Raw genomic sequence first — 9,350 nt, 5'->3', positions numbered from 1 at the left:
CCTCAAAACTTCTTTAATAACAAAACCTAACTTACCAGAATTCACAAACAACAACATCGCGAGATATGAATTTGGGTGTCATTCAGTCAAGTCAATGAAAAACAAGTCTTTCCTTTTCGTTAGTCTCTCACTATGTAAGTCCGTGCTAGAGTTGAGGAAAAAAGCCATTATGAATACGAGTGCTGTCGCAAGTTTAATTGGAAACTGACATTAAAAAAAATCAACGTTTTGTTACATCTCGGCATGATGTTGTTTAGTTTGAGCAAGTTGAACTCGAGACATTTTCTGTAAGGGCGAATTCAAATCATAACGAATTGGTTTTGTTTGATCTGCGGTTTGTATCAAGAGAAGTTTTCGTGTGGCAATAATGTTTACATATTCTGTTTTCCGTTTTGATTCAACAACTTCTAGAACACTCAATGTTTGTTTTTCATATATCTGATATCCATTAGATAACCTTTAGAATCCTTCCGTACAATGTAGGTATGCTTCCGTTTACTTAATCACGCGTGTTGAATTATCTAAAAATACCTGCGGTTTTCAACAAATTAGCTTGATACATTTCCTTAACAATATAGTGAGATTCCCTTGAATGTCTGCCTGTAGGTATATACACTAATGAAGGTGTTGAAGTTGACGTCATCATATCTTGTGAAGATTCACAATGCCTATCGGGGTTTAACTCCATGACTTTACCGCCCATACACTGAGAGTAGAGTTTATTTATATGAGACGAGTCTCTCGCGAAGTAAATCGAACAATTCCTGACATGTTTCATAAAAAATCATACATCATACCAAATTTTGCGTTTACACAGAGACATATACAACACATATATGTGATATATACGTCTCTGCGTGAACTAAAAATAAAATGAACGACACTGAAGACAGCGGGACAGAGAAAAGGACAGATATTGACTCTAAAATGGTGATAAGCGAGAATGTTTGTCATACTGTTGTTCATATTGACTTCAAGTGTATGTCTAGCCAAAAAAAAAGTATGCAACGGGTGCGTGGTGCTGTTTCCTGTCTCAGTATATCAGGCTCATCATTTGACCATCTGACTATACATCAAACAAGTTTTGGTCTGAAGCCTGACGGGTGAAGGCCATCTGAGTGGGTTGTGTGAAGAACGGATAATAATTTTTTAAGAAAAAGACATCGAATAAATCTCCGAGGACAGGCCACTAGATAGGAAAATAGTTTAAATGTTAACTTTAAAACGCTACTCTGCCTAATCGCCTGAATGGATTTCAACCAAATTTGATCTATTAGGAGAGAGAAATTCTGAGGATTTGGCCCTTTTTATATCCATACAGTGACAAAACCCTTTGCATGTTTGAACGTCAGATGGCCTTTAAGGAACATAGGCTTCGTCTGTTTTTTTTAAACTGAGATATGGGAGAGAATATGGTGATGGTTAAGACAGGACTGATCTATTGCATATCCAGTGTTGGAGTGTTTTTTACCCTTTTTCTTCCAGTTATAATACAACGTCCAAATCCTGGATCTTCCACTACTATCATCTGTGTTTATTACACACAATATCTACCATCACCTGTTGTTGTTGTTACACATAATATCTACCATCACCTGTCATTGTTACACACAATATCTACCATCACCTGTCATTGTTACACACAATATCTACCATCACCTGTCGTTGTTACACATAATATCTACCATCACCTGTCGTTGTTACACACAATATCTACCATCAGCTGTTGTTGTTGTTACACACAATATCTACCATCACCTGTCGTTACACACAATATCTACCATCACCTGTTCTTGTTACACACAATATCTACCATCACCTGTCGTTATTACACACTATATCTACCGTCACCTGTTGTTGTTACCCACAATATCTACCATCACCTGTCATTGTTACACATAATATCTACAATCACCTGTCGTTGTTACACACAATATCTACCATCATCTGTTGTTGTTACACAAAATATATCTACCATCACCTGTCGTTATTACACACAATATCTACCATCACCTGTCGTTGTTACACACAATATCTACCATCACCCGTCGTTGTTACACACAATATCTACCATCACCTGTTGGTGTTACATACAGTATCTACCATCACCTGTCATTGTTACACACAATATCTACCATCACCTGTCGTTGTTACACACAATATCTACCATCACCTGTCATTGTTACACACAATATCTACCATCACCTGTCGTCGTTACACACAATATCTACCATCACCTGTCGTTGTTACACACAATATCTACCATCACCCGTTGTTGTTACACACAATATCTACCATCAGCTGTCATTGTTACACACAATATCCACAATCACCTGTCATTGTTACACACAATATCTACCACCACCTGTCGTTGTTATACACAATATCTACCATCACCTGTCGTTACACACAATATCTACCATCACCTGTCGTTGTTTTACACAATATCTACCATCACCTGTCGTTACACACAATATATACCATCACCTGTTGTTGTTACATAGAATATCTACCGTCACCTGTCGTTGTTACACACAATATCTACCATCACCTGTTGTTGTTACACACAATATCTACCATCACCTGTCGTTGTTACACACAATATCTACCATCATCTGTTGTTGTTACACACAATATCTACCATCACCTGTTGTTGTTACACACAATATCTACCATCACCTGTTGTTACACCATCACCTGTCATCATTTCATAAAATGTCTAGATCACATCATCATTTTCCTTACTGCTTTCGCATATATATGTAGTACAGAAAGAAACAACTCAATCTTAATATAATTTTTCCTTTTATTAAAAACATGCATATATCATAATATTTCAATTTTTATATCAGTTATGTAAATCAAGCCATCAGTACATAGAAGGACCATTTTTTATTGAAACACCTTTTTATACACAGATAATCATAACATCCAACAATATGCAGAGACATCTGAAAAGTCACTTGTTTATCAGTAGATCTGGCATGACCAATAGAAAATATGAAAATTAGAATCAATACACTTGAGCTTGTATTGATTTTCAGTGACGTAGCAATAATATATGTTTGTATGCTTAAGCATACACTCGAAACAGCGATAATTGTTAACAAAAATTATTACTGCATTTTGTCATTTTTGTTGAATAAAATATGTTGGTGTAAATAGAAAAGATATTTCTAATAAGCTAATACCTGATACCTTCAGGGGGCTTTGCCCCCAACACCCCAACCCCCTCCCACCAGGGCTTTGCCCCCCAGACCCCAACCCCCTCCCACTAGGGCTTTGCCCCTAGACCCTCTTTTGAAAGCATACACTCCTAAAAACATTTGCTATGCCACTGATTCCAAACACTATTATCAATGTTAGCTTTTAGCTATCCTAGACATGTAACAGTTAAATTCACAGAACAATATTTTTTGTAAATAATGAAAATGGAACCAATTGTGAAATACACATCAAGATTGCTAACTGAAAAGTTTAAAGCACCTATGCAAGTATTTTATAATCTGAATACTCATTCTCCAACATCCAAAAAAAATAAAGTTTCTTCACAAAGAATGACACACACATTGATAAACAAACATTTAAATTTTTGAACATGGTAACTTTTTCACAGGGACTTGGCACGAATTTCTAACCTATGGTCTTTATATATATAGTAACTATATGTAAATCATGATTAGGAATTTGCACCAAGTCCCTGTGAATTTGCTGTAATATAATGGAAATGCAATGGGAATGTAGTAAAATGTATCAGTATCAAATAATGGCTGTAAACATTTTAAACCATACATCCATCTAATGGGTAAGAAAGACTTGGGCGGTGAAAAATTTCAGTCAGTTTAAAGTGTGGGTACCCTTGTTGATCTTTTACATCGATTCTCAACCAACCACAACCCCATGGAGAGTACAACAGTACACACTGCCAGTCCAATCATAAACCAGGTAGAAGGGAACTGTCCCTGGAAAAACAATGCACAACATTCTAAATATCAATTGACGTATCAATGGCAAATTGTATGCAGTACTTAATTCTATGAAACTGACTACTATGGATCAATGTAAAGAAAAATTGATTGGGACGGGAAAATCAGATAAAATCCATAATTGATTATCAATTAATAAATATCTGATAGGCTTTTCAGTGTGGTTAATCAATGAATCAGCTGTGTGTGTTCAATATACATATAAAGTGAGTGTATCCTGTGTTCTTTTTTATAACTTGAACTACAATACCTAACTTATCTAGAATTCACAAAAGAATGAATATCAGTGCCAAGTGGAATCTATATTTATACATAATGAGGATTTTTATTTAGCATAAACACAAGAAAATATTAAGGTACCAGTGACTGATCATGAAAAATAACTGTCGATTATCACATTAGATGATATTAAATGATTACATAATTTATCATATCTGATCATGGTCTTCTCACTGCATGTTTCTACATAAAAATGTATTTTGCTTTTACAATTAACAAATAATTGGTAAGATTAGAAATCAAAGGGACAATTCAAAGTTTGGATTTTTTTAAAAAATTATCATGAACTCTTTTTAAGTATATAGGTTGAAGCTCTTTCTAAACAAACTGTGATAAAATGTTGACAAAACCAGTCTATTTTCTTGGCAATTATACGTTGAAAGAGGTTTATGTATGTAACAATGCTGTAGCCAAAGAGGTACAGAGAGTCATTCATTAATCATGATCATTTAACTCCTTTCCAATGCCTGGACATGTACATTACTATGTACTCTATATTCTCCATAAACATCAGTTCCCTGACAACATCTTAATCAGTACAAGGCCTAGACGTGTACATTGCTATGTACTATATATGTTCCATAAACATCGGCTCCCCGACAACATCTTAATCAGTACAAGGCCTAGACGTGTACATTACTATGAACTATTGTCAAACTGATCACTGCCCGAGTAATACTTTTTCAGTACCTGGCTGATTTTTAATTGGTGAATGAACTAAATTTTCCTTAGAAGAAATACAATTTTATAGTCAATACAAACCGATCTTAAGCATTTGTATCCATGGTAACCATCCACACATACACATTCCATCATGTTAGGCCCCACATGTTGACACACACTGTTGGTGTTCGGACAGGTTACTGCAACATCACAATAAAATCCCCATTTAATATAAGGAAATACATATGTATACAAAATAAGAATATTTAAAAATCCTAAGGGAATCTACTTATAATAACAACAATTTATTACATTTTGTCTTATGCTTTAGATTTTCTTGAACTTTCTCTTAGGACGGCTTGAAAAGAGACTGAAACATTTTGGCAAGAAATGTAATACACCTGGTCCTGGCACACATTGGGAATATCCTTATACATGCTACAGAATGTTTGATACATTGTTGGAACATATTATATACTATACCATTTTGGAGCTGACAAGTCTGTATCTCCCCTTTACAACGAGTTGTGTCTGTCTTGTGGTCTGGCCCATAAGACTCCCATGCATTAGGTCCCCCTGGGCACCTCAGGTTTGGTTGTAACACTCTGACAAATGATAAAATAACGCTGTAGTCTTAATAGGTTTCCATTGCTGTTTTTAGTATTGTGTTTGTATTATGTCCTGTATGATTCTAAGTACACATGTACCTAATGATATTGATCACATGATAATGTGTATCTTTTTCTATTAACATTCTGGCTGATGATTTTAGATCAGGATATATGCATACAGTACATACATGATCATTCAAAACTTCAGAACGTATAAAGAAAATACATTATAGAGATGATATTTAGATTTGTCAATCAAATTTTGAAACTTTGCAGCGATTTTTTTGAAGTTGACAGTGGCCAATATTGTGAAACTCGAGACACTTTAATAATTCGATAATCCTCTGCACATATTCTCTCCTCAAAACAAAAGGAACTTCCATTTACAGTGGAATTTGACAGTACTTAGACCAGACTTCATTGTCATTAGTATCTGGAGTAAAATCTTGTTTCAGTTTGGTTAGTTTTTCTTATAAATTTAATTATGATATACTGGTTGCTATGGAAGATAAGCACAAGTTGAAATCTGGCAGTGACTTGAAATTAACGCTACCGTTACATTCTCTCGCTAGGTATTCTTCCAACCTTGCTGGAAAGAATTGACTGATAGTATTGCAGACTAGTTTATGGTTTTCTGCAAAGGACATAGGAATAGGTCTGTCAGGCATAGCCTAAAAATGAAGTAAACTCACAGGAGGTCAATTTGTGTGGTTTGATAAAAATCTTCCCTTGTTATGCTCGTCAAATTATTTCCTTGTAGTAATCTGCAAAAAAATGAAAGTGGTAACATTAGTATCATGGATATTCATTCAAGTTGTATAGTCTACTTATAATTACATATCAGAAATGTATACGTACCTGTTGTAGAGTATAACAGGGAAGTGATATTTTCTTAATTTTTATCCTTAATCATTATTTCTATTTATTCCAAAGTTTTTCATTTGAAAAATGCATCTTTGTGATTCTAGATGACTTCCTATTCATGCAGGAATTATCTTGTTTTATGTAACAACTGGCCAAAATGTATCCACTTAAACTTTCTGAGTTATATAAAGTATCAGCTGGCATATATACTTACATAGTGGTTAAGTTAGGGTGATTTGTAAGTTTCTTATCAATAGTCTGAAGGTTACAGTTGGAAAGATCCACCCTAAAAAAAAAGAAAAAAATAATAATTGAAAAATCAAATATTATAGATGTACATGAAAATAAACATTTGATGTATATATCATTATCAATAAATACCTTAAGCTCTGTCAAACATTTTACTGCTCTGCAGCTAAAGGGACAATTCACTGTCGAAATGCTGTTTTCCATGTTAGAGGAAAACTCATGGTGGAGGACCAACATGCCATCTGATCAGACAAGGAAGTATGACAGCAGGCATCTACTTAGAATTGTACTATCATTTATTGGTTTGGCACTCATCAGTCCCAGAATAATAAAAATGTTAATAGAACTCAAAAAGTCATTCATAATAATTCAACAGACATTCGATACATTATCTGTTCCTTGTGCATCTGGATCCCATGCTTTAGGAGATACTGACATAATCTCAGGTTTAATGCACTCATCAGGATTGTTATAAATGTATAAACTGCCAGTCATTATAATCATTAACAAGGATATTAAGGTTCAGATCCTCCACAATGGGATCCCAGTCATCAGTATAATACATCACAGAGGTAAATCTACATATAGAATGTTTAGTGGTAAAAGTTAATGTGAATGATGGAAAGGAAGTGGTGACTGAAGTCTACTGGTAATTCATGAAGTTATTTTTTTAAAAAGTTTCAGAGATATCTTCAGAAAATGCAATGAATTGACTGTATCCAGTGTACCCAATGAAATCCTGAAACTGAAAACACTTCTATAGCAGAAGGTACTACTAGACCATTCACTAGATGTGTGTAGGAAGTTTCCTGACTAATATTGCTCAGAATGGTCTTGGAGATATCTGGAAATGCAGAAATCAGTGATATTGACTATTTGCTTCCATGGTAACCAAAGGATGGGGATACTAATTAGTGATCATGGTTTCTGAATAAGTATTAATGATGAGGTACTCAACAATCGCTTTGTTTCTCTTTTTTCTAATTTTGTATGGTATGTACAGCTGTATATCTACTGTAACAAGTAGTATATGATACTTACTTTGTGATGTATATCACATTCTCAGATGTTATCACACAACATCTCCCTCGTGGTGTGCTGTTCTGACACTCCAGGGAACTTTTCTTTTTACAACTCAATGGGAAACATATCTGAAAACACAATATAATTAATCATGTTGTATTTTTTACTTTTAGTATAAATAACTTCTGTATTTTTATTAAAACAAGCCGACTGCAATCATGCATATGTATGAACGAATTTGCGTGAACAACAGCCAATTCATCAGGTGGTGTAACATGTGAGAGTGAATTCTTTTCACTTGTCTACAATTTGCTTGCAGAACCAAGCTTGACCAGTCCTATGAGGGCCCACCTCTTATTTGCATATGACCCTAATTGGTCAATGTATCTGGTGGATTGATTTTCGTGTAGCCCTTTCATCCTTTCAAATGAATAACTGCAATTATGGACTTGCACAAAGGAACTTGAGTGAAGTTTGATTTGAGGTGAAAGGACTTTTGTATACATTATATTATCATGTTGTATTATCATTATAAGCGGCAAAAAGCTTATCCCTGCTGTTAATGTGATATATGTAAGGGCGAGTACGATTGCATATATTACATGTCATGGCTACATGCAAAGGTTGTTTATAATTCAAAACAAGAACTCGTAACCAAAACAATTTACAATGAAGTCAAGGAATTCAGTTGAACCCTTATACATACATCTTTATGAACGAATGCATGAAGATCTAAATATAGATTTACTCTGCACGTGACTGTCCATTGTGCACTGTTTGGCAGTCTAAAGTTTATAATTATTCATAAAGTAAACAGCGCCTTTGTTTCCATGAGTGTTTTAGGTACAAAATATATTTCATCAGTAGGAGCATCCGGTTTGATTCAGACACAGGCTGTTCAGTTCGAGTCACTTACACTGACTTTCGTATATCACCACTGATCACTCGACACAGCAGAAAATATCCATTCTGTGTTCAGATACTTACATCATCTATACTGGAACCTGATGTTGGTAAGATTGAAATTAAAGTTATCGCAGAAAATATGCAGATGTGGAACAGATATCCCATTGTAAGCGTTAGTTGACAATAATTAGACAGAAAACGGACGACGCGAAGTCAATCGAACAAACGTAAACACCTTAAAGACTTCTGATAAGGGAGCTCACTCTTACTGAATTGATTACGATAGGTAAGACACTACGAACATTAATACGTTAGTGTAAATATATACAAACTTTGACATGACCTGAAAACATAACATTTATTTTAATGATTTATTTACTTTCCATTTTAAGTGCAGTATACATTTTACACATTAGAACTATCAAGGACACAGATGTAGTCTTCCTAAGTCCGTGGTACTATATACACGTAAACGAATCTATCCTCGACAGAATCGTAAGGCTGACACCAGTAATAAATAAGACAAGAAAACATTGATGGGATGCATCAGTTCGCCGGCCAATACTGTCACACTCACAAACAGCAGGTGCAGTTTTTATGTAGTCACAATTATAGAAAACTATTTAAACCCGACTCAAACTGTTTTAGTATTTTCTTTCACATCTCAAGAGAACTATGCCACAAGGGACGTATATAACTATATTATACGTCCCTGGTGATACTGATAATTGAACACAGTTTTTAAAAGGCTGGCGATATATAGAATATT

The 9,350-nt window shown here is 34.7% G+C and overlaps 1 protein-coding gene across 1 annotated transcript; it reads right to left on the bottom strand.

Annotated features, from left to right (window-relative positions):
- Positions 1-3,283: 3,283 nt before the first annotated feature.
- LOC132552196 (all-trans retinoic acid-induced differentiation factor-like) lies at positions 3,284-8,805 on the bottom strand. Its single transcript, XM_060216345.1, has 7 exons — positions 8,663-8,805; positions 7,694-7,803; positions 6,618-6,689; positions 6,232-6,303; positions 5,412-5,533; positions 5,028-5,128; positions 3,284-3,962 (listed from the first exon to the last, which is right to left on the bottom strand). The coding sequence occupies exons 1-7, from the start codon at positions 8,744-8,746 to the stop codon at positions 3,843-3,845; spliced, it is 681 nt and encodes a 226-aa protein (XP_060072328.1). The 5' UTR covers positions 8,747-8,805; the 3' UTR covers positions 3,284-3,842.
- Between the last annotated feature and the right edge of the window lie 545 nt (positions 8,806-9,350).

This window comes from Ylistrum balloti, unplaced genomic scaffold (genome assembly GCF_031769215.1).
Source record: "Ylistrum balloti isolate Yb309-2 unplaced genomic scaffold, AGI_CSIRO_Ybal_v1 Utg370240, whole genome shotgun sequence".
NCBI classification, from domain to species: Eukaryota; Metazoa; Mollusca; class Bivalvia; order Pectinida; family Pectinidae; genus Ylistrum; species Ylistrum balloti.
The sequence above is the reverse complement of the archived record's forward strand: the minus strand, read 5'-3'. Positions and strand labels throughout refer to the sequence as shown.

What these genes read in the sequence shown, in the direction of transcription:
- LOC132552196 (XM_060216345.1), bottom strand. Translation starts at nt 8,746, where the DNA reads ATGGGATATCTGTTCCACATCTGCATATTTTCTGCGATAACTTTAATT. An exon ending in CAGGTTCCAGTATAGATGAT is followed by an intron (nt 7,804 to 8,662) that starts GTAAGTATCTGA and finishes TTGTGTTTTCAG; the next exon opens with ATATGTTTCCCATTGAGTTG. An exon ending in CACCCTAACTTAACCACTAT is followed by an intron (nt 6,304 to 6,617) that starts GTAAGTATATAT and finishes ATTTTTTTGCAG; the next exon opens with ATTACTACAAGGAAATAATT.